We start from the raw sequence: 25,232 nt of genomic DNA, 5'->3' as shown, positions 1-25,232 counted from the left end.
GATACAACACAAACAACACCATAGAGTTTCTTGTAAATTATCCTGCAACCAGTCCTTTGCAAAAATTTTGTAACTCATGCAAAACTTCACAACTCTTTCCACAAACACAGAAATATAATCTATATACATCCAAGAACATACTACTATCCCTGCTCAACATAACTCAACAACCACAAACTATGCAAAAAATTTTGTCTCTTCCACTCTTCCTATACTATCAAGAAAGATAATATGTTGACATCAATTGCAAACTAGGTCATGCATGCAACACATAAGAACTCATTCATCTCCCAAATCATACTAGAAATATCTCCAAAAATCTCCCTTAGGAATTTATGCCAAATAGTAGGTGGAATTGGTTAAGGTAGAGACTTTGATGAATGTTGCAAGTTTTTTGTCTAAGGATATAATCACATAAAAGTTCAATTGGTGTTTGAAGTATATGGAACTCTCATGACCTAGTGATTAAACAATTATGTTGGAACCCCTCCCATTTATATTGTAATGTGTTTCCAATAAGTGGGATTTTTAAAATAAAAAGTCATCTTTTAATATTACAATAATAATAAAAGGTTATTTTTGATGTGTTATCAAAGTATTTTATTATAGATAGATATTGCAATATTTTATCAATGCCTAGTAGTTCTTGAGTTGTGTCTATATCTTTCTAGCGACATTCCTATAAGAATATCACAATTTATTACATTTATAAATAGTGTATTAAATAACTTTATTAAGTGTGTTATTTTTCTCTTGAAAGGGGTTTTCCCAGATAAATCACTTTTTCATGGAATGCATGTTATTTATATTTATTTTAGTTAATTTTTTTTATAGCTTTTGTAAAGTTATGAGAAAGATTCTACACAACCTTCCTCTCAATATTAGCATAGGAAGTTGTTTTGCTACCATAATTCCTTACAACATTCTATTCCCCTTCCCATTTTTCTTCCTCCATCAAAGTAGATTCATCATTCTTATGGGTAGAACCCTCTCACTTCTCTTCATGTTTTGGATCTTCTTCTTCATATCATTTATTCATCTCTTTGTTTGGATATTGTCCATTTTTGGGAGATTGATCCTTTTGTCATTCTAAGAGATTTTACAATATATTTGTTTTCTTCTAGAGCTTTAGATTATTATTTCCTAGTAATTTATAATTTTCCTTTAAGTAAAACATTATTTATCTAAGAATTGAACATAGATTGTCCTCTTCGTACTTATTTTGTTCATCAAAAGAGGTATCTTCTATTCCTTCTGCCTCTCCTACATTCAACATGTTTAAGTGGGCGCAAGTATAATTCTACTCTGGTCTCTTCGACATCTGTCTTTTCTTTGTTTACCTATATATTCTATTTCTTGAAGATTAATGTCAAAACAATCATATGTTTACACTATAATAAGAGGTGGGCTTTGTTTTATTTGTACTTGCATATAGATAATTGAATCTAGTGCCATTGATTTCTTAATTACAATAGTAGCACCTTGAAGGGGAGCTTGAGTTTTATATAGCTTGGCCATTTTAGATCTCCTTTGGAGTGCTAAGTTTTCCTCCTGCTAGTCATCTTTGCATAATCTCTTAATCTCATGTATATCTATGTTGGATTATCAAATTTACTTTTCTTTTTTATCTTGATTTTCATTACATTACTCCTTGGTTAATAAGAGGAAGTTTTGGCACCAATATAATAGTAGGTGGAGATGGGATAATATGTATATCTTTTCCTATTTGATAGTTGTAGCAACATCCTTTTTTGTTTGTCTCTTCTTGATCTCACGAGGTTATTTTTAGATACTATTCTAGCCATGCCTGAAAGGTTAAGATAGATGTGATGACTTTGGAGTAAATTATTTTTCCTAAAGGCACTTTGGTTATTATTCTTTAGTATTTGGTCAAACTCTTCCATCCTAGCTACTAGATCCATTTTATATATGGTTTCATTGGTAGCCTTTTGTGCATTTGAATACATTCTTGGTTGTATCATCTATATCCACCAGATTAGGACATTACCATAATGAGTGACATGACCAATGATTTTACTTTTATTATGTGTTATATATATATATATATATATATATATATATATATATATATATATATATATATATTGTTGGTAAATAAATTTGTCACTGTGAAGTTACTACTGAAACTGACCATGTTTGCTTTGTGAACAATGAAAATTGTACCAACAGTTGAAGATATTGCAATCAATAAATACCACATTACAATCTTCCTTTGCATTTGAGAGGAGCAGCTCCCTCGTATGATGGGTGTATTTGAGTTTTTAACATATATAAATTAAAATTTTGAAAGATAGAGAGAAAGCTATTGATGATGAATGCAACACACGACTTCAAAACTTTCTTGAATTAACATAAATTGGTAATAAAGACAATTAAGAGTTATGCTTGAAAATGATTATTATTAGAATGTTGATTCATGATTCATAAAAATTCACACAATATCGTGAAAATATTCACTACAGAAAGAATCAATAGTTTTATGCCACAACAATATAGATTTTAGAAAAGGAAGCCAAACGCATTTCTCATTTTATTTTCTTGCACCAAGAACATAACATAGATTTTCAATTCCAAAGACAAAATCTCTACACACTTTCCAAAATTTATCTTCTCCTCAAAATTTTAGCATAAGTGCTCCCTTATTCCAAAGTCCAAAAAATCCCTTTACAAAGCCAAAATAATTTCTTATATAGACATCGAGGTTAAGAACTGCTCTTCTGTGGTTAGTAACTACTTCCCAATTATGTGATTTTGAAGAGGTTAATTAACCTTACACATATTAACCCTAAATGACTAGGATCACTAATTGAAATGTACAACTTGGAAAATGTCTTTAGAAGGTTAAATCATTGATGTGTTGAGTTATTTGATGCAGACTCTTCTCGTGATCTTCACCATAGTTTGACATATTGAATATTAACATAAAAACAATTATCTACAACATCAATTGATCGTGTAGTCTAGACAATGATTCTACAATCTTGGCTTTCCATTGATATTATATTATAGAATTTTCAATCCTTTGAAACTGATTTCGATGAGCCATTAGCATGTCTACTTGTTGATGGTCTATTGACTCTGAAAGAAGGTCAAATATAGTAGATCAATTCCCCCTTCCTAATACTGGTGCAAAGTGGTGTGGCCTTTGAAAGCCACGTGTTGACCATGTTTACTCCATCTCACACAATCTACAGATCCAGAGGGGTCATGAAGAGTGACAAGCAACAGGTGACTTAGAACTGATCATTAGCAACCTCTTCTGTCGCTGGCTTCATGCTCAATATGTGAACCTCTATATAAAGTGCGCTGATGTATGGCTATACGTGATACAATTCTACTAGACCAATGCCGTGTCTTTCCATGGCTTTGTCTGTAATTATATTCATATTGATCAAGCATTCGATCAAATGATATGCATGAATGGTTTGGCTCATTCAAAACCCATCATGAGAAGGAATCGGAAGCCCGTGAGCACGATGAGGTGACCAATTGACATTCAACATGTCTCCGCCCACGTGATTCATTATTTTCCCAATCTGTGCAGGCAATTTCTTAATGGATGAGGTGCATGGTGACTTCATTTTGAAAGATCCGAAAGCCTTCACAACAAGCTCATTATCTTTGGATTTAGAATCACATCATGAAATGAGATGTTATTTTCTTCAAGTTGTAACGAGCATAAGAAGGTCATTTTTCACCTATGTGACAGTTTATCAAATGGTTGCTGCAACATATCACATATCACTCTTTCAATTTCATCTTTGCAACCAAACTCTCCAACTTTGGCCCGCGGCTATATAGAATATCAATATTTGGTCTTATTCTTCAATATGCTTCTAGCGCTCGCACTGTAAACATTGACCAGTATGAGACAATAATTCTTGAGGCATTCTGTGAGACAGTTCATTAGCCTTGTCTAGATATGACCAAATTCTACTTTGAAATTCCATTGATGCGGCCAAGGAGCCTTGAGTCCATATTCACTTTGTGCGCATATCAGCTGTCACTGATCAAAGAAAACTCATTCCATTATTTTTCATGTCATATCACTGTATAGATCTCAGAGTCATTTCTCATTGAGACGTTTTGACAAACGGTTCACATGCTTTGTTTATTGCAGGTCCATGTCCAATCAATACAAAGAGACATCAGATAACCGGCTACAAACAAAAACGATGCTGCTCATCTTCCAAGCATTTGGAGTTCCCCACTACGATGTGTCTTGAGGTGGGCATTGGTTTCGAAGTTTTCAAACGGTTGAATTAAGCTTCATAGCCGCGAGTTGGAGGATAGGGTGTGAGAGTGTGAGAAATATAAATTAAAATTTAAACTCAATATTCACAACACTAACTCGAAAACTTTACTCGGCACTTAAAAGTTGCTTGGCACATGAAGGTGCCGAGTGCCAGTTTTACTCAGCACTTGATGCTGCCGAGTGGCAGGTTGCTCGGCACTTGATGGTGCCGAGTGACAGGCAACAGGTGCTGAGTGAACTCGGCACAAAGAGGAGCTCGGCACTTGAAAGGTTGGCAGCAATAGATGCCGAGTATGCTCGGCTCCAAAGGAAATGCTCGGCAACAATAGATGCCGAGTGAGCTCGGCTCCAACTAAAGTTTATAACTTAGAAAATTTCAACGTGAATGCATTCACCATTAAAATCAGAGAGCCAAAGCTTTAAACTTTCAAACAAATTTCTCAAATGCAACATACAAGGGAAGATCAATAGATTCAAGTATGCTTGCTTGCTTTCTATTCAATCTTTCATTAAACTATTACAAAATCTGGGAGCATTCGACTTCAAACAAAAAAATCCTAAGATAACCCTAAATTGATAATACTTCAAACTTTAATAAACTTATAAACTTGCAACTCTAATGGCTGCATACAATAGCGCCTGGAACAATCACTATTTCAATAAGACAAATCCAAACAACAACAAACTTACAGAGTGATCAAGGAAAACACGTGCAACTGCAGGCACAAACTTCTTTCCTTCTTCCTTCTCTGCTCAACTTTGCAATTTCTCTCTGATCTGCTTGATCTGCAAACTCTTCTAAATGAATGAATGAATAAACATTCCTTTTTGTCACATTCCATTTTTCCCCTCTTTTTAGAATTTGAAAACCTCACCTACCCGTATTAACTTTTCTATCTGTTTTGGACGTCAGGGTGGTAGGTGAGCGTTTGGCTGAAGCGACAAACTTCAATGCTGCAATAAATTTTTCAACACTCCCCCTTTGTCCCGAACCAAACAAACAAGGATCACAGCTTATCCAAATCAACTACACCAAGACACTCTCTTAGGTGTACAAAAGATCCAATGCCTAATGGCTTTGTGAAGATGTCTGGTAGTTGTTGCTTAGACTTACAAAAATTTATCTTGATATCTCCATTCTCCACCAACTCTCTGATGAAGTGATATTTGATCTCAATATGCTTACTTCTCCCATGGAAAATTGGATTCTTAGACAATGCAATTGATGAGATGTTGGCACAATAAATTGTGGTTCCATCCTCTTGCCTTTCATTCAAATCTGTCAAGATCCTCTTTAGCCAAATTGCTTGACATGCTGCTGCATTTGTTGCTATGTATTCAGCCTCTGCTGTAGATTGAGCAACAATAGGTTGCTTCTTAGATGCCCATGAAATTGCACCCGATCCCATATGAAACATGTATCTGAAAGTGCTCTTCCTATCATCTAAACTTCTAGCCCAATCACTATCCATGTAACCAACTAACTTGAAATCATCATTTGTAGTATATAAAATTTCAAATCCCTTGGTACCTTTCACATACCTTAGGATCCTCTTTCCCGCTTGCCAATGGGAATCCTTTGATATTTTCATAAATCTAGAAATCGGACTTACCACATGCATTAGGTCTGCCCGAGTTGTAGTCAAATACATTAAACTTCCAACCATACTCTTGTATAGTGTTGGATCCACTCTCTTGCTAGAGTCTTCTTTGCTCAACTTTAGACCTACTAATGTTAGTGTGGGGGTTGCCTTACTATTATATATTTTAAATCTCTCCAAGATTTGGCCTGCATATTTTTTTGGAGAGATGAATATGCCATCATGCATTTGTTTTACTTTTATGCCAAGAAAGTACTTCAGGAGACCTAGGTTTGTCATTTCAAATTCACTTTTCATGGCCTCTTTAAACTCACCAATTAGAGCCTTGTCATTTCCAGTTAAAATCAAGTCATCTACATATAAGACAATAATCAATACATTACCATCTACTGCCTTGATGTAAAGAGTGGGCTCACCATTGCTTTTGCTAAAGCCATTGCTCATCAAATATGAGTCAATCCTAATGTACCATGCCCGCGGAGCTTGCTTGAGCCCATAAAGAGCTCTCTTCAATCTATATACTTTGTTCTCTTCACCTACAACTTCATAACCAGGTGGCTACTCCATATACATTTCTTCTTTCAATACACCATTAAGGAAGGCAGACTTCACATCCATTTGAAATACCTTCCACTTGTGCTGAGCTACAATTACTATGACAACACACACGGTTTCCATTCTTGCAATGTAATGGACACCCCTGAACGTCCCAAAAACTAAACCAAATTGCTGAAAGGAATTATGTCAAACAGTTTGCATTCAACCTCTTATTTCTCCGTTTAATGTTTTAAACTCCTTATAACTCCAGAAATCAAATGTTTATTTGTTTGTTGTGTTTGTGCATGGAATTGGTATCATACAACATAAACAAGAAAGAAACTACAATAATATGCAAAGTGGAAATGAACTATAGCCAAATAAATGTTATTTTCAAAATTCATAAAACCAAATACATGGTAGATTTATCAACTCACTAATTACTTCAGCATTATTGACATAATACTCCAGCCCATGCTTTTGAACTTGCTGCTACAATACTTTATCCTTCAATCAGTCCACTATCTTGGTAATATCATTCTCTCAAAGAGGCATAAGCATCGGACAAGTAGTGAAGAAGATATGAGCAAAATACCAAATCCGCTTGTAGCCAGAAATGCAACTAAACTGCCTGATAATGAAGCCGATAACAAAGAATTCCAAAGGCCAAACCCCAAGGGAATGACGTATAGAATGTTACAAGAGAGGATAAATGTCCTCAAATGCCAAGAATGGAGCTGCAACTCACACACCAATTTTTTCTCATATTCAACCTGTCTAATGAAGCCACAAATGCTTCATTTTATTCTATTTCCAAGGGTCCGCTCAACTCATATGGAAAATGTGGGATAAAAGATGTGTAATATATAAAACATATATTAAAATACCCCTTATGTCTCCCTTGGGTACACATCACCATAAAATAAATATTAAAGTAACACTTCAGTATTTTACAATTAAATTAGACATTACTTTGATAAAACATCAGGCATTAAGATGTATTAGCAATTGGACTCCGAATAATGCGAGTGATAGCTCATCAGAAAACTCTCACCGAAGAGTATTGAATCCAATCACCAAAATTGACCTGCACTATGTCCTGCCGACTTACTAAACATAGTAAGTATGCCTGAAACTGAGTAAATCAACTTCGTTTTGGCCCAAACTAGAAGTGACTAAGCCAAAACACTCCAAGATCCCATTAAACCCTTCATTAGCCCTCGGGACCATGTAGAACAAGGCTAACACACACACACACTTGGTCAACTGCTAAAATAGGGACATTACAGCCTGCCCCCCTTGAAATTGCTTGTCCTCAAGCAATCTTAGTCTAGCCTGCTGAATAACCTGCTCACTCTCCCATGTAGAATCTTCCTCCGGCAAGTCTTTCCGTCTGACCAAATACTCCTTCACTATCCTGTTTCTAAGCTTCCTCTCTCTGGTGTCTAGAATAGCCTCGGGTACTAAGACAAGCTTCCCCTCCTCATCTAAAGGGGGTAAATCTACAGAAGGCACTACACTCAGACCAATGGCTTTCTTAAGCTTAGACACATGAAACATATTATGCACTCGATTGCCCTTTGGAAGCTCAAGCTCATAGGCGACTTTGCCCACTTTGCGAATCACCCTGTAGGGACCATAAAATATAGGTTTCAACTTTTCAGCTCCGCTCTTCTTGAGCAATGACTATCTATATGGTTGTAACCTCAAGTAAACCATATCCCCTACCTCGAAGCTATGCTCTATTTGGTGCTGATCAGCATACAATTTCTGTTGATTCTAGGCCTGTTGTATATTCTCTTTGAGAACTTTCAGGATGTCTTGACTATCCTGCAATAAATTTTTGGCTTTGGGCACTCTACTGTCCCCCAAAACTAAATCCATGAAGCTAGGTGCTTCATAACCATAGAGTGCCATGAAAGGATTCATCTTGATGGACATATGATAAGTGGTGTTATAACAATACTCTCCCATATGCAACCATCTAATCCAAGCCTTTTGTTGTGTAGTTACATAGTTCCTCAAATATCCTTCTGCCCATTTATTCACAATCTCTGTTTGCCTATCTGTTTGTGGATGATAACTAGTGCTAGATGTAAGATCTATACCACACAACCTAAACAACTCTTTCCAAAAAAAACTCATAAGCTTACTATCCTGGTTGCTGACAATGAATCTGGGTAGCCCATGTAACCTGAATATCTCTCTAAAGAAAAGATCTACCACCTGTGTTGCTGTGTAAGTGGACGGAATAGCAAAGAAGTGAGAAAACTTCGTCAAGCGGTCCACCACCACATAGATGCAATCCCTTCCCTGCACTTGTGGTAAACTAGTGATGAAGTCCATCGAAATACTTTCCCATTTCCTATCAGGAATGGGCAAGGGTTGTAATAAACCTGCAGGAAATGTTTGCTCTCCCTTATTCTGTTGACAAACCACACACTCCCTGACATACCTCTGAACATCATCCTTGAGCCCTTTCCATGAAAATCGCTCTCGGATCTGCCTGTAGGTCTTGAAGACCCCCGAATGTCCAGCTGTGGGTGCATCATGAAATGCCTTCAGTATCACCTCTCTCAAATGTGATGACGGAATCAAATAAACCCTGTCTTAAACTCTGATCAATCCATCTATCACCTCATAGTGATCATCCTGTATGGTACCTGAAATCAATCCAAAAGCCCAAGCATCTTCGACATACTCTGCTATAATCTGATCTCTCCAATCTCCTGAAATCTCTACCAGAGCACATAAGTGAGGTCCTTGAGATAAGGCATCAGCCACCACATTTTTCTTACCTTTGACAAACTCTATGTCAAAGTCATAAGCCTGCAATTTAGTCACCCATTTTTGTTGTCGGTCATTAAGGTCACGCTAGCTCATGAAGTATTTAATACTATTGTGATCAGTCTTGATCACAAAACATCCACCTACCAAATATGATCAAAATTTGGCCAATGCATGCATTATGGCCAACATCTCCCGGTCATAGACAGAATAAATTTTCTCAACTCCCCAAAGCTTCCTACTCTCGAATGCAATGGGATGCTTCTCCTGCATCAATACTGCTCCAATCCCATCACCTAATGCATAACAATGAAGCTCAAAAGGCTTCATGAAATCTGGTAGAGCTAGAATTGGACATGAAGACATTACCTGCTTGAAATGCTCAAAACACCTCTGTGCTGCCCCTGTCCACACGAAGCCTCCTTTCTTGGTAAGATCTATCAAGGGTGTAGCAATCTGTGAGAATCCCTTAACAAACCTCCTATAAAAACCACATAAACCAAAGATTCCCTTAAGCTGTGTAAGGTTTGTGGGAGTAGGCCACTCTACAATAGCTCTAATCTTTTCGGGATCAACCTGAACGCCATCTGCACTAATGATATGCCCAAGGTAAAGGAGCTCAATCATGCCAAACTCACATTTAGATTCCTTGGCATACAATGACTCTCTCTCTAGAATAGATAACACCTCCTCCATATGATGTAAGTGCTCCTCCCAGGTCTTACTGAAGACCAAGATGTCATCAAAGAAGATCAAGACAAATCTCCTTAGCTGCTTCCTAAATACTTGGTTCATACAACTTTGAAATGTAGCAGGTGCATTGGTTAGACCAAATGGCATAACCATGAACTCAAAGTGGCCATAGTGACATCGAAAGGTTGTTTTCTCAATGTCCTTTGCTCTCATCCTGATTTGATGGTATCAGGATCGCAAATCAATTTTGGTGAAGAAGCATGCCCCATGCAACTCATCAATCAGCTCATCAATCCTAGGAATGGGATACCTGTTTTTAATTGTTTTCTTATTCAGTGCCCTGTAATCGATGCACATGCGCATTGTCTCATCCTTCTTCTTTACCAATACTACTCCTGAAGCAAAGGGGCTCTTACTGGGCCTGATATGCCCCATCTCCAACAAATCCTTAATCGCCTTCTCTATCTCATCCTTGTGTTTCTTAGGATGACGATAGGGAGTAATCATAACTAGTTTGGCACCCTCCTCAAGCTCAATAACATGTTCCATCCCTCTGTCAGGAGGAACCCCATGAGGAATATCGCTAAATACTTTAGTGTGTCTATCAAGTATCTTCTGGACATCTGGTGGATGACTCTTTTCTTGTGGCTCTGGTGAAGTTGGCATAATGTAGCACTCTGTCACCCACTCTATGTCATCATGACAAAAAAGTTTCTGCATTCTCCTCAAGGACACTACTTTGCAACCTCCACTTGAAATTTCTCTAAGTACCACATTTTTGCCCTCATGCTGGAATCTCATCTCCAATTTCGCTAGGTTGAGTGTGAACTCAACTAGTGAAGCCATCCATGTCATGCCGAGGATGACATCATGATCTCCCATGTCCACAACATAGAACTCATCCTCCAACTCATAGCCATCTCCAAACCTGATGTGAAGATTAGATATCTTTCGAGTGCATAATAATTTATCACCGTTAGCCACCATGACTCTAAACCCATCATGCTCCTCTGCCTGTAACCCTCTCCTGGCTACCAACTGTGCATCTATGAAGTTATGTGTAGCCTCAGTGTCAATAAGAGTTATCACTTTCTACCCCTAGATAGTACCCCTAACCTTAAATGTGATTACCTTTTGGGCCCTTGTCAAGCGTGCGAACGATCTATCATCCTTAGGAATGTTGCTCTCCTCTACAGTGTTACCCTCATCTGAATCAGAGTGCTGACCCTCCCCCTCTGACTCTGACTCTTCTGCTGAAAAATACTCCATTTGATTTGCCTTAGCCTTGAGAGAACATTTATGAGATAAGTCCCAAGGCTCTCTACAATGGAAGCACAACTTCTTCTTTCGAAGTTCATTCAAGGTTTCATTGTCTAGTCCTTTTGATGCTTCTTTGGGTTTGCTATACTCTTTCTGAAACAGTTTTTTGTCTTGGTCCTTGCGGTAGGAAGAATCTATTGGATGGTTTTTTCCTTTGTATACCGAAGGGGCTAAATCTCGTGCCTTTTTAGTTGCTTCAGCTAAGGTGAGTGGATCATGTCCCTTCACCCAACCTCATAATGGATTAGCAAGACCATCACAAAATAAAACCACCAATCTCCTAGGAGAGATATCAGTAACAAGTATAGACAAGAACTAAAAATCAGCAATGTAAACATCCACAGAACCTAACTGTTTTAAGTGTGCTAGCTCCTTGAAATGTAACTCGGGATTCCTAGTGTCAAATCTCTCAATCAATGTTTCGGTGAATTCCTCATAGGATTTAATCTGATTATGCCCCAAAGTCACCATGCCATGATGCCACCATTCATGTGCAATTCTATCCAAGTGCATAGCCACATACTTGATAGCATCCTCCTTAGGCATAGGATTTAGCTGCAAGTATGTATCTACCTTCTGCACCTAAGCTCGTGCAGTCATTTTCCCTAAAGCATCATAATAAGGTAAAGAAAGTTTTCCAACTTTCTTCCTCAGCTCAAAGTTTTGATTCCTCCCTCCTGCTCTAGGCATGTGTCTCATCCTCAAGTCCATATAATCTCTGAGGGAAATATCCACCTGAAACTCTGGTCCACAGGCCTCCCAGTCCCTCTTGAACTGATCCTGTAACTCAATAATCTGCGATTTGTTTTCTGGTTGAACTGGATCTCTGGGTGGGAAAGTGGGTAGAAGAGGTCTCGAGCTCACAGTCCGCACTGGGTGTGCAACATGTCTAAAGTTATCAGCCTCATTCCCATTATTTCCATGTCTATTATTACCATTAATGTTATTCTCAGGACCATTGTTGTTGCCTTGGCCTCCGTGGTTATTGTTTCCCCCGTTGTTATTGTTTCCCTCGTTGTTATTGTTTCTGTTGTTGGCATCACCTAGATTAATATTGACACCCATCTGTCTAGCCATGAGCTGCAACATCATGTCCATTCACCTATTCTGCTCCTGCTGCATACATTGCCCCTTCTCTAATGTATCTAGTAACTATCTGAACAGTACCTCCCCCTGATCTAGACTAGCATTTTCACCTCCACCTAATCCTATATTCCTATCATCTCGATCACCCATATTATTATTCTGATCAAAGAATATCTCCTCTGTGTCTGTATGGTTGGATTCAATGTCCACCTACACGGATGTACTAGATTATTTTCTTTACAAGTCTAAAATCCTATTTTGTCTTGCTCTAGTATCATGGAAATTATAAGACCCCTGTCGCATGCTCAAACATAAATGCTTAGCCTGTGTTTTTATTTATTTTTGATTTTAGTGTTTTGACATTTCGTCAAACACTTTTTCCCTCTATTTGGCTATTCAAAATTCCCTATAAGACCTCCATAGGATGGCAGGACTTATAGCTTTGATACCACTATAATGGGCACCCCTGAATGTTTCAAAAACTAAACCAAATTGCTGAAAAGAATTATGTCAAACAGTTTGCATTCAACCTCTTATTTCTCCATTTAATGTTTTAAACCCCTTATAACTCCAAAAATCAAACATTTATTTGTTTGTTGTGTTTGTGCATGGAATTGGTATCATACAACATAAACAAGAAAGAAACTACAATAATATGCAAAGTGGAAATGAACTACAACCAAATAAATGTTATTTTCAGAATTCATAAAACCAAATACATGGCAGATTTATCAACTCACTAATTACTTCAGCATTATTGACATAATACTCCAGCCCATGCTTTTGAACTTGCTAGTACAGTAATTTGTCCTTCAATCAGTCCACTACCTTGGTAATATCATTCTCTCAAAGCGGCATAAGCATCGGACAAGTAGTGAAGAAGATATGAGCAAAATACCAAATCTGCTTGTAGCCGAAAATGCAACTAAACTGCTTGATAATGAAGCCGATAACAAAGAATTCCAAAGGCCAAACCCCAAGGGAATGATGTCTAGAATGTTACAAGAGAGGATAAATGTCCTCAAATGCCAAGAACGGAGCTGCAACTCACACACCAATTTTTTCTCATATTCAACCTGTCTAATGAAGCCACAAATGCTTCCTTTTATTCTATTTCCAAGGGTCCGCTCAACTCATATGGGAAATGTGGGATAAAAGATGTGTAATATATAAAACATATATTAAAATACCCCTTATTTCTCCCTTGGGTACACATCACCATAACATAAATATTAAAGTAACACTTTAGTATTTTACAATTAAATTAGACGTTACTTTAATAAAACTTCAGGCATTAAAATATATTAGCAATCAGACTCCAAATAATGCAAGTGATAGTTCATCGAAAAGCTCTCACCAAGGAGTATCGAATACAATCACCAAAATTGACCTGCACTGTGTCCTACCGACTTACTAAAAATAGTAAGTATGCCTAAAATTGAGTAAATCAACCTTGTTTTGGCCCAAACTTGAAATGACTAGGTCAAAACACTCCAGGATCCCATTAAAACCTTCGTTGGCCCTCGAGACCATGTAGAACAAGGCTAATGCACACACACTTGGTCAACTACTAAAATGGGGACATTACATGCAACTAGGGCATAGGTCTCATCATAATCTCTTCCATACTATTGTTTGTAGCCCTTGACTACTAGCCTTGCCTTATGCCTATCAATATTGCCTTCAGAATTGCATTTGGTCTTATAGACCCATTTCACTCCAATCACTTGCATCTTTGGAGGCAATTCAGTTAGCTCCCATGTCTCATTCCTTTCTATAGCATCTATTTTCTCATCCATGGCATTACACCATTTCTTCTCTTTAATAGCTTCTTCAAAATATATTGGATCACTATGAGAAAATAATGCAAAATTAACACTCACATCATAATCTTCATACCTTTCATCTTGGTATATCTCCCTAAGACTCTTGGCCTTTCTTGGTAATAGGGAGGAGATTGTGGGATTAGAATCTTCACTGCTGCTATTTTGCCAAGCAGCTCAGTCTTCACTATTACTCGGCACTGACACTCGGTCATGCCTCGAGGAGCTCGACAAAGTCTGAATCTGCTTCCCTTTTCTTCTATTTGCTCCTTCTTCTTGTTGTTCATCAACATCTTATTCACTCATAATTGGCACTTTACTAGAAGTGCTTGGTGAATCATCAATTGAACCATACCAAGACTAATTTTCAAGAAATTCCACATCTCTTGAAAGAGTCATCTTGTTGTTCAATGGGTCATACAATCTGTATGCCTTTGATTCTGAGCTGTACCCTATGAAGATGCACTTCACACCTTTGTCATCCAATTTTTTTCTTTTCTCTTTAGGCACATGTGCATATGCAACACATCCAAACACCCTTAAGTGTTCAACTATCCATCTTCTTCGTGACCATGCTTCCATTGGAATTCTGTCACGGATTGTCTTTGTAGGACACCTATTAATTAGGTAAACTGTTGTTTCCATAGCCTCTCCCCAAAATTTAGTTGGGAGACCTTTCTCTTTTATTATGCTCCTTTCCATTTCAACAATGGTCCTATTCTTTCTTTCAGCCACTCCATTCTGCTATGGTGTGTAGCTAGCTATGAGCTCTTTCTTAATGCCATGTTTCCTACAAAAATTTACAAAAGAATTGGAGGTATACTCCCCTCCTCTATCTGATCTAAGGACCTTGATATAGTGTCCACATTCTCTTTCAACCTAGGCTTTAAATTCTAAAAATTTATCAAGTGCTTCAGATTTATTCTTTAAGAAATACACTCATATTCTACGACTTAAATCATCAATAAATGTCATAAAATAAGTACTCCCCCCAATGGAAGTAACTTGCATAGGACTGACTAGGTCGGTATGCACTAACTCTAATGGATATCTAGCCCTCCTAGAATTTCCACAATGAAAGGGAAGCCTATGTTGCTTACCCAAAATACAAGCCTCACACTTGTCACAAGAATTTTCTACACGTGGCAAACCATCTACCATTCTTTTATTTGAAAATAAATTTAAACCAGCATAGCTAAGATGACAATACCTGAGATGCCACAACTGTGAAGAGTCTTTAATCACACTCCTTAGAGCTGATTGTGTGGGAGGTGCAGCACCAACTTGAGATGAGAAACATGTCTCAATCCTCAAGGGAAATATTTTATTCTTTGTCATTTGAACTGCTGCAAGTAGGTTCTTGCTCCCATCCTTTTCATGAATGACACACGTGTCATTCTCCATCAGCACTTTGTATCCATTTTGAATGAGCTAACCAATGCTCATCAAATTGTGCTTCATACCAGGGGCAAAATACATATTTTGTATTTCCCTTTTCTCACCTTTCTTGGTGCGGACCATAATAGATCCTTTTCCCACAACTGGTAGGGTTCTATTGTTACCCATCTTAATTTCTAATTTGAAACTCTTGTCAATGAATGAAAACAAGGTTTCATTGCCACTCATGTGGTTGCTACATCCACTGTCAAGGTACCAAACCTCAAGGCTTCCTTCTTCACCAACATTACACATGATGAAGGTAGCATTATTGGGTCCACTTCCCATGTTCACATCAGCCACATTTTTTTTTCTTGACTGATCATTCTGATTCTTCCAGCATTCATTTGCATAATGCCCATATTTATGATAGTAGTAGCATTCTACATTACTCTTATTTGAGTTGTAGTTTTTCTTACCTCCTCTTGAAGTATTTTGTGAGCTACTTGCTCCATCTGCTCTTCCTAGGCTTTCTGCTGCAACATTTCTTTGTCCTCCATTTCCTTGACCTCTACCTCTGGAGTTCCTGCCTGAACCATTTCTTCCTCTCCCCGTTCCTCTTGGATTTGACTAAGCCTTGAATTCTTGCTCTTGGGAAGTAGAGGATGTAGATCTATTGATCCTATGCTCATGGGTTTGAAGAGAACCCATCAACTCATCCATTGTCAAAATAGTGATGTCTTTCGCCTCTTCTATGGTTATGACCAAATGGTTTATGAGGTAAAATCCTCAATATCTTCTCCACTATCCTCTGCTCTTGATAGTCTTCTCCATTTGACTTCATTTGGTTAATCACATTGGAGGTCCTTGAACTGAAGTCTACAACTGATTCATTTTCCTTCATCTAAAAGTTCTCAAACTCCCTCCTAATGTTCTGTAGCTTTATAGTACGGACTTTATCAGTCCCCTTGAAGTTTGTCTCAAGGATATCCCATGCTTCGTTTGCATAATTTGCTGCTGCAATCTTTGGAAAAAATGTCTCTGTCATTGCTGCTTCAATAAGACTTAATCCCTTATCATCCTTCCTCCTTGACTCCTTCAAATGAGTTTTTTGTGCATGTGTGAGAGCAGCATACTAAGTTGGATCAGTCACATCATTGAATCCATTAACTAAAAACTCCCACAAATCATTTGCAACCATTATGGTCTTCATCTTCTTTGCCCATGTATCATAATTTTGCCCATTAAAGGATGGTGGCTACTGCCATATCTTTCCTGCATCTCCTGCCATGTCAAATATCCCAAGAAAAAACAAATTCCCTAACTCACTGTGGATGTGGGGCCTCAAAGCTCTGATACCATGTGAGAAATATAAATTAAAATTTAAACTCAATACTCACAACCCTAACTCAAAAACTTTACTTGGCACTTAAAAGTTGCTTGGCACATGAAGGTGTCGAGTGCTAGTTTTACTTGGCACTTGATGTTGTCGAGTGGCAAGTTGCTCGGCACTTGATGGTGCTGAGTGACAGGCAACAGGTGCCGAGTGAACTTGGCACAAAGAGGAGCTTGACACTTGAAAGGTCGGCAGTAATAGATGCTGAGTATGCTTGGCTCCAAAGGAAATGCTTGGCAACAATAGATGCCGAGTGAGCTTGGCTCCAACTAAAGTTTATAACTTAGAAATTTTCAACGTGAATGCATTCACCATTAAAACCAGAGAGCCAAATCTTTAAGCTTTCAAACAAATTTCTCAAATGCAACATACAAGGAAAGATCAATAGATTCAAGTATGCTTGCTTGATTTCTATTCAATCTTTCATTAAACTATTAAAAAATCTGGGAGCATTCGGCTTCAACCAGAAAAACCCTAAAATAACCCTAAATTGATAATACTTCAAACTTTAATAAACTTATAAACTTGCAACTCTAATGGTTGCATACAATGGTGCCTGGAGCAATCACTGCTTCAACAGGACAAATCCAAACAACAAAAAATTTACAGAGTGAGCAAGGGAAACACGTGCAACTACAGGCACAAACTTCTTTCCTTCTTCCTTCTCTGCTCAGCTCTGCAATTTCTCTCTAATTTGCTTGATCTACAAACTCTTCTAAATGAATGAATGAATAAACATTCCTTTTTGTCACATTCCATTTTCCCCCTCTTTTCAAAATTTGAAAACCTCACCTACCCGTATTAACTTTTTTATCTGGTCTGGACACCAGGGTGGTAGGTGAGCACTTGGCTCAAGGGGCAAGCTTCAACGCTGCAGTAAATTTTCCAACAGAGAGGGCATATCTTTGAGGAGATTTTTAGTTACACTTAATTTGACACCTTTCTTATCCATTTAACTTTTGGATTATGTCACTAATCGTCCATATACTCACGTGCACAATCACGTGATCATTTTCTTTAAATGATCTTCTGTTGAGGATAAAGACACAGATAGCATTGAATCACTATGCCAAACACTTCATGTGCAAGTGTATTCTTCTACTACTGCATTTTCTTATTGTCAGGAAGCTTGAGAATCGACACAAACAATGTGGTCAGAGACATCTGCTTGCACATGACTATATCATCCACCACCGGTGCAAAGATTGGGGATAATCAAGATGGTTGTATCTCTAAGAGTAATCAATAGGCATCCCAAACAATGACTCTTTATTGTAGAAGAAGATGCTGATGGAGGTGGTAGTCAAGAAGGAACTTTCAAACCAAGTTTCCCCTACCTAACAGTGCCAATCTTGAGATATAAGAAATGCCTCTTGACTTGCAAATGCCTGACTCAAACTTGACCACATATAGAAATTTTTACCATTTGGAGAAAAGAGGTTGATAACTGCCTTTAAAATATGTGTTTTGAGCTCTGATCTTAACCATTTTAGATAAGAGGTTAAGGATAATGACTGAGTAGAAAATAGTGTTTTGGAAATTTATTTTAATCCTTTAGATGAAGATTTTGAAGTGAAACATATATTTTGGAGTATGAACCCTAAACTCTTTTAAAGGTTAATGGTTAATGATCAAGTGGAATACACATATTTTGGTGCCTTCCATTAACCTGTGACAACTTCTAACTTGGGAGCTAGTTTCCAACAAATTGAAGTGCTAGATGGAGCTAGGAACAAGAAAATGATATTTGAAAGGCAAAAATGCTTAAAATATTGAGGAGAAGCAATCATTTTAACCTAAAGAAAAAGGTGCATCCATGGAATAACCATAGTTTAATATGACAAGGATTTTGAAATTTTGGAGCAAATTTTGATATCTGGGCAACAATTTTCATTATCCCTACGATCCTTAGACATATATAAATTTGTACAATCTACAACCAAATCAAAGTACATCTTATACTAATTTCAAATCTTCACTTCATACTCATTTAGACACTAGTCCAATGATCCTTAATGTGAGGCACATGATTTAAGTGCAATCATATTACATAATTTAAGGTGCCTATGGGATAAAAATCATCCAGAGTGATTTTGATTATATCTAGTGAGAATTTTACAAATTTAGGGCCAACGAACTTAACATTCTTCATGTTTATGTAGTTATGAGGTCTGTCCTTAATAGGGAGCTAAAATGCATTGACACATTTCTAGTTCTTGAGTACCTCTCACCTAATTTAACCACTACAAAATAATTAGCCTACAAAAAACTTGCCACCCTATTGTACAAGTGAAAATCTACAGTTGAATAAGTAACACCTAAGCCATTTGGTTTATTCTTCCTTTTCTTTGGAAAGGAGATTTTTGGATTCAAAATTGTCTTCAGTGGTCATTATAACTATAAAAAAGGCATCATTTACTACCATATGTACCATATGTTATTGATTACTCCATTTAAGTAACAAAAATAGATAGCACAACTATAGACTCTTATTGTTGTTGGCAAGTGATATTTTAGCCTTTAGCCAATAGGAATAGGAAAATTTCTTGATTTTCTAGGAATTTCATCATGTATGAAGTCATGTAGAATATCACATCCATTTTCATTTGAGTTGACTACACATAGATGTTTTCATTGATGATTATTTCCAATCATTCTATTCTTTTCAGTTGAATATGGTTTTTATGAAAAGAACCATCCAAGGATCCGATTTATTTGTTTAGATATCCCTACTATCCTTCTCAAAGGAGTTACATTTATGTCCATATAAATGTAGAACCATTGAAATTTTAACTTTTCTATATGTTTCCCTTTCGTAGTTTATCCATTGATTCTTCATTGATATACCTAAGGTAATTGTGATCTTTCTGAAAATACATTTACCCAAGGGAAGTTATTACCTTTTCATATATTTAATAAGTGGTAATGTTGATGAATCTAGGGATATGATGAGAACCAAATCTCCTTTCTTTCCATAAATTTGGACTACATATTTATCAATACAATGCATCACAAGAAGGATATTACATGGAAATTGGAAACCTTTCTACATGTACTAAACATAAATTAACCAAAGAGGTAGTCTCGTATAATCCTTCTACACCATATTTTATATGTAGGTATTAAATGCCTTGGGTCTATGTAAACCAAATTGGTTGGAGGAAGGTATCCTTGGAATTTTTATTTGATCTGGGTAGTACTAGTCATTCATGATTTTCGATGTCAATTAAACGGATTATTATTAGTAAACTCATTCACCCATCTAAGTAATTTAAAAAAGTAAATTACTCTAGCTGCACTTGTTGGTGAAGAACTCATAACTCAATATTTTATATAGTTCACTCTTTTCTCTTTTAACAATGATTTATTTAAAACCCTTTCACTCTTTGTAGGTGAAACGTTGGAGCACTCCCAAAAGCTTTAGGGATTAAGGGTGTTAACATCCCTAATTGGCTCATGGTGGAAATATTAGGTCTTTCAAAGGGATCACACTCTTCATAAATTGGGGATGTTAACATGGTTTGGGGTGTCAACACCCTCCACATACCTTTGGTTTGGATTTCAAAGATTGAAACCTTTGACAAAATTTCATCACAGTAGGGTTTTGGAGATCCCTAATTTTTATGACATTTTTATAAAAGATCTCCCAAAATTTGATAAGGGTTCTTGTACTATTTTGCATAGATCAAGTTTTGACAATTCAAATGTAGGGTAGAAAATATATTTTACTAGCCTATCCCTACAAACTAGGAATCATAGGCCTACTCCCACTTGCATTGAAACAAGAATAATCTACTTGGCTCAAGTATATTTGGGCACAAAATTTATCCTGTGGTCCTTCATTGGATGTAAAACATGCTTATGTAATTATGAAAGAGAGATGTAAAATGTAGGCTAAAGTATGGAAAAAGTATATAGGAAATATTGTAAAAATTTGGAGAAAAATAGGGACACTAGTGAGTATGTCGATTAAGTCCTAAACTCTATCGATTAGATGAAAATAGTCTTTGGCCATTTTATAAATTTACCAAATAGAGTTCTACAAGTATTTGAATGCTTGATTTGAACCTAAGTTTGTGCATCCATAAGTTGTTATCTACACACACAAAAGATTTTTAATTTTTGGGTTTATAAGGGTTTTCCTCTAACTATCATATAACTTGTCATTTATGTAAACACTTACAACTATACAATAATCTATCATGAATGACTATAATTAATTAGTTTTCTTACAAATCATCATAACTCCCATATATCATAGGAGTATGTCATAACCTATGATAACAATTTGTCATACAATAATGTAAAATTATATAATTTTCTACAATATCCGCACGCGCGCACGTGCGCACACACACACACACACACACACACACACCAAAAAGACAAATTTAGTTACACACATGCAGATACCAAAGAGAGACATCTAGTTAAACACACACACACACACCAAAGTGAGACATCTGGTTACACTTGCGCGTGCACACACACACACACACACAAAATTGAGATGTCTAGATACCTATACAAAGAAAAAATATATTCTTTACAGCCCTACTAGAAAGATAACTCATCATGCCATATTATACTAGATGATAAATGATTAAAAAGAAAATACAATTTAGGCATTAAATAAATATATACATGTTAAGAATGTCTAAGGTTTAAATACCTTAATTTCCAACAAAATATTGCAAGTAGCTTCAAGAAGATCTCTTCCTTTGAGCAATGGTTAAAAAATCACAAGCATTGTGTCCCATGGAAGACCTTCAAGATCTATTTTTTTAGGACTAGGAGGTTCCATGAAACAAAAATAAAATTCCGATAGGGTTAATTAGGGTGTGGTCCCAAGAAGGGGTCTTCAAGATTTAATTTTATGGAATGGGAGGTCCCATGAAGTGATAAAAATGCTGCTAAAAGATTCAAATTGTGACACTGGCATCCAAATTAGTAGCCTCTATTTCATGGGACTATAATCTTAAGTAGGTGAAAAGGGGGGACTAGAAATTGCCCTACCAATTTATGTTTTTCTGCTGCCACTTGTCAATTGTGGAACTTAAACCTATAAGCATGAGCTCATGCTCAAGAATTCATTTCCCCTCCAATTCAAAATAATCCAAAAATATCTCAACAACACTTGAAATTTTTAAGGAAATATCAGTTGGACATATTAACCACGAGGACATAGTACCCATGAGAAGGAATAACCACCAGTCTTCAGTCTGAATGTTATTTGATGAATTTTCACTGTAAAAGGGACACCTAAGATGGTAAGGAAACATCTACTACAGTTAACTTCCCTTTCATCTTGAGCCAATTCATGCAATCTGATTCTTTCCATAAATGTGTGCTAACATCTATACTTTTGGGATTGTATCCCTCAACAAAAATGATGAAAATAGAGGACCCATTGTTCTAATTTGAATAAGTGTGTCTATGGATTTTATTTCTATTGCTTCAAGTTCAATAAAAGAGATTCCCATATCCATATGGCCTCGTAAATGATACCTATTTAAACATTGAACGAAGTCATGCCAACATAGAAGTTCTTAATTTGCTATAGTGATAATAGATGCACACTATGCAAGAACCACTTCCAAACATTTTCAGATCTGTTACCGTATACGAACTCATATTCTGAATAATTCCATCCGAAATTGTTTTAACGCTGATATTCTACAAGACAGAGCTGGCCATGGGGTCTCTTTTAGCTCTGTTTATTTTTTAAGGTATTAAAAATCTCAAGCCACGACGACGTGCTCTTGTAATTATTGTCAAATTCATACTGATTTCAACCTCTTGTCTATTTTTCAATCATGACTTACGAATAAATCGAATATTTCAACATCTTATGATAGATAACATTACGTATGTGTTTTCATCATCTCATTTGCCCTTTCAACTGCAATATAAATATAATTCGTCATCTCATTTGTAACCATACTGTAATACAAATACAATGCACCCAACATCCAAATTAAAATATTTCAAAACTCACAACATAAGGCAAATCGATCAGGTGGGCATGTTGTAAAATCGATCATAAACGACCAGTAGTTAACTATATCTATCATAAACCAGTAGTTAGGTCTTGGGCTATTAAAAAAATGCGTCAATTCTAAGAACTTTGAACAGACATTTCAGTTCTATTTATAGGCCTTTCTTGTAACCTTAGGAACACAGAGTTCTTTAAGTTTTGCTCTGTGGTCTATAACTTGAAGAAGTAGCCAAGGTATTTTCAGTGAAATGGGGAGCTTAGGAGAGCTAGATAAGAGGCCTCATGTAGTGGTATTCCCTTACCCAATCCAAGGTCATATGAATCCATTAATGGAGCTTGCCAAGAGGCTTGTCCGCAAAAACCTCTATGTGACCTTCATCACCACAGAGAGAGTTAGAGAGAGAATGATAAAAGCTCAGGAAGGATCTGCTGCTTCTCATGTGACCACTGCTTTGAAGGACATCAGAATTGAAACAATCTCAGATGGGCTTTCTCCTGATTTGGAGAAGACTAAAGATGTAGATATGATCGTTGATTTGTTCAGAAAGGTGGGAGTTCTATCACTTGAAGTGATGATAGAGAGGCTCAATTCTCAAGGTCAAAGAGTATCTTGCATTATCTACGGTTCTGTGATGGAATGGGTTCCTTATATTGCAAACAAATTTAATATTCCTTCAGCATTTTTCTGGACGCAGTCATGTGCAGTTTATTCCATCTATTATCATTTTTACACAGGAACGGGTAAAGCTTATCTGAATCGAAATGTTAGCAGATTATTTTGATTTTGTTTAGTAGTTATTGTTTTTTTGGGTTTTTTTTTTAGACCCTTATGCCCATAGAGATGTAAGCTTGTTGCGTTTTCGTCCCAAACATTAACTATGAACATGTATAGATGCTTAACTGAGAGCTGAAAGAAAATGATTTTGTTTGATAATAAATAATTTATAATAGGCCCAGTTAGACGGAAAAATGGAATGTTGTGATTCTTGTAAAATTTGCTCATGCTATTTATTTGCATATCTTTCTCTTTGAACAATATTTTTGATATTGATATTCTACTTTTATAATGTTGATGTTCAGTGAAAGGAAACGATGAAGCAGGGAATTCAAAAGAGGTTATAGCAGTACCGGGGCTTCCACAATTATGCCAATCAGACTTGCCATCCTTTCTACAACCTTCAAATACAAATGAGCCAGCGTTCCGAATTGTGATGAACCAATTTAGTACCATTTCTCAGGCCACATGGATACTGGGGAACTCTTTTAATGAGCTGGAAATGACAGAGATACAATCTATGGATTCACTCGTTCCAATCCGAACAGTAGGGCCTCTTGTTCCCTCAGCTTTCCTAGATGGAAACAATCCGGAAGACCAAGATGTGGGCACACATCTCTGGAAAACAACAAACTGTATAGACTGGCTCAATGAAAAGGAAGCTTCAACTGTTGTGTATGTTTCCTTTGCCAGTTTAGCTGTGCTTTCTGAAGAGCAAATCATAGAAATAGCCCTTGGACTAAAGGCTTGTAAGCACTCTTTTTTGTGGGTGATTCGTCCTAATGATAACAAAGAAGAAAGTAACAAGGTAGATGAGTTTCTAGAGGGTTTAGTTGAAGAAACTAAAGATCAAGGGCTAGTTGTGTCATGGTGTCCACAGATGTCAGTTTTAAATCATCCCTCTGTGGGTATGTTTATCACACACTGTGGATGGAATTCTACATTAGAGAGCCTCAGCTCAGGGTTGCCTGTCCTAACTATTTCTCAATGGAGTGATCAATCAAGTAATTCTATGTATATTGAAGAGGTGTGGAAGACTGGGATAAGATTGAATAAAGGAGATGGGTTGGCTGGGAGTGATGTGGTGGAGAAATCGATTAAGAAAGTTATGGAAAGTGATGAAGGCTTGGAGTTGAGGAAGAATGCTTTGCAATGGAAGACATTAGCAAAGAAAGCAATGGTAAGAGGCGGATCTTCTGATAAGAATATTGATTGGTTTATTCAGGAAGTCATTGCTAGCACAACATTAGCTTGACACAATTATTGATTGGAACTAAAATTTTTCTTATCTGAGAATCCCAATGTATGGAATCTATATGGTTTATTATGTTGAAAAATTGTAATATATTTGGTTTGTCATGTTGAAAAATTGTAATATATTTTGTGTTTTTGATTGTTGTATTCTACTAATTCAATTACAATTAATTAGTATTACTAGGTATAAACAAAACAAATAAGTGGAACACATCATTCTCGTTATCATATATCACATATGCAATTGTTGGATACAACATAGTCATATGTTATTATTTTCCTTTCATAAAGACTTCTAGATATTATGGA

The 25,232-nt window shown here is 36.7% G+C and overlaps 1 protein-coding gene across 1 annotated transcript; it reads left to right on the top strand.

Moving 5' to 3' along the window:
• The first annotated feature begins 23,045 nt into the window (after positions 1 to 23,045).
• Positions 23,046 to 24,953, top strand: LOC149555990 (UDP-glycosyltransferase 74E1-like). The gene is made up of 2 exons (XM_089833715.1): positions 23,046 to 23,635; positions 23,975 to 24,953. The coding sequence occupies exons 1-2, from the start codon at positions 23,143 to 23,145 to the stop codon at positions 24,922 to 24,924; spliced, it is 1,443 nt and encodes a 480-aa protein (XP_089689841.1). The 5' UTR covers positions 23,046 to 23,142; the 3' UTR covers positions 24,925 to 24,953.
• Positions 24,954 to 25,232: the final 279 nt, after the last annotated feature.

The sequence above is a fragment of the Cupressus sempervirens genome, chromosome 5, assembly GCF_028749045.1.
Source record: "Cupressus sempervirens isolate cs-2001-9-10 chromosome 5, ASM2874904v1, whole genome shotgun sequence".
Taxonomy (NCBI): Eukaryota; Viridiplantae; Streptophyta; class Pinopsida; order Cupressales; family Cupressaceae; genus Cupressus; species Cupressus sempervirens.
The sequence above is the reverse complement of the archived record's forward strand: the minus strand, read 5'-3'. Positions and strand labels throughout refer to the sequence as shown.

Excerpts from the sequence above, each read along its gene's own strand:
- LOC149555990 (XM_089833715.1), top strand. The coding sequence starts at position 23,143 with ATGGGGAGCTTAGGAGAGCTAGATAAGAGGCCTCATGTAGTGGTATTC. Across the intron at positions 23,636-23,974 it reads TCATTTTTACACAGGAACGG|TGAAAGGAAACGATGAAGCA; the intron begins GTAAAGCTTATC and ends GTTGATGTTCAG.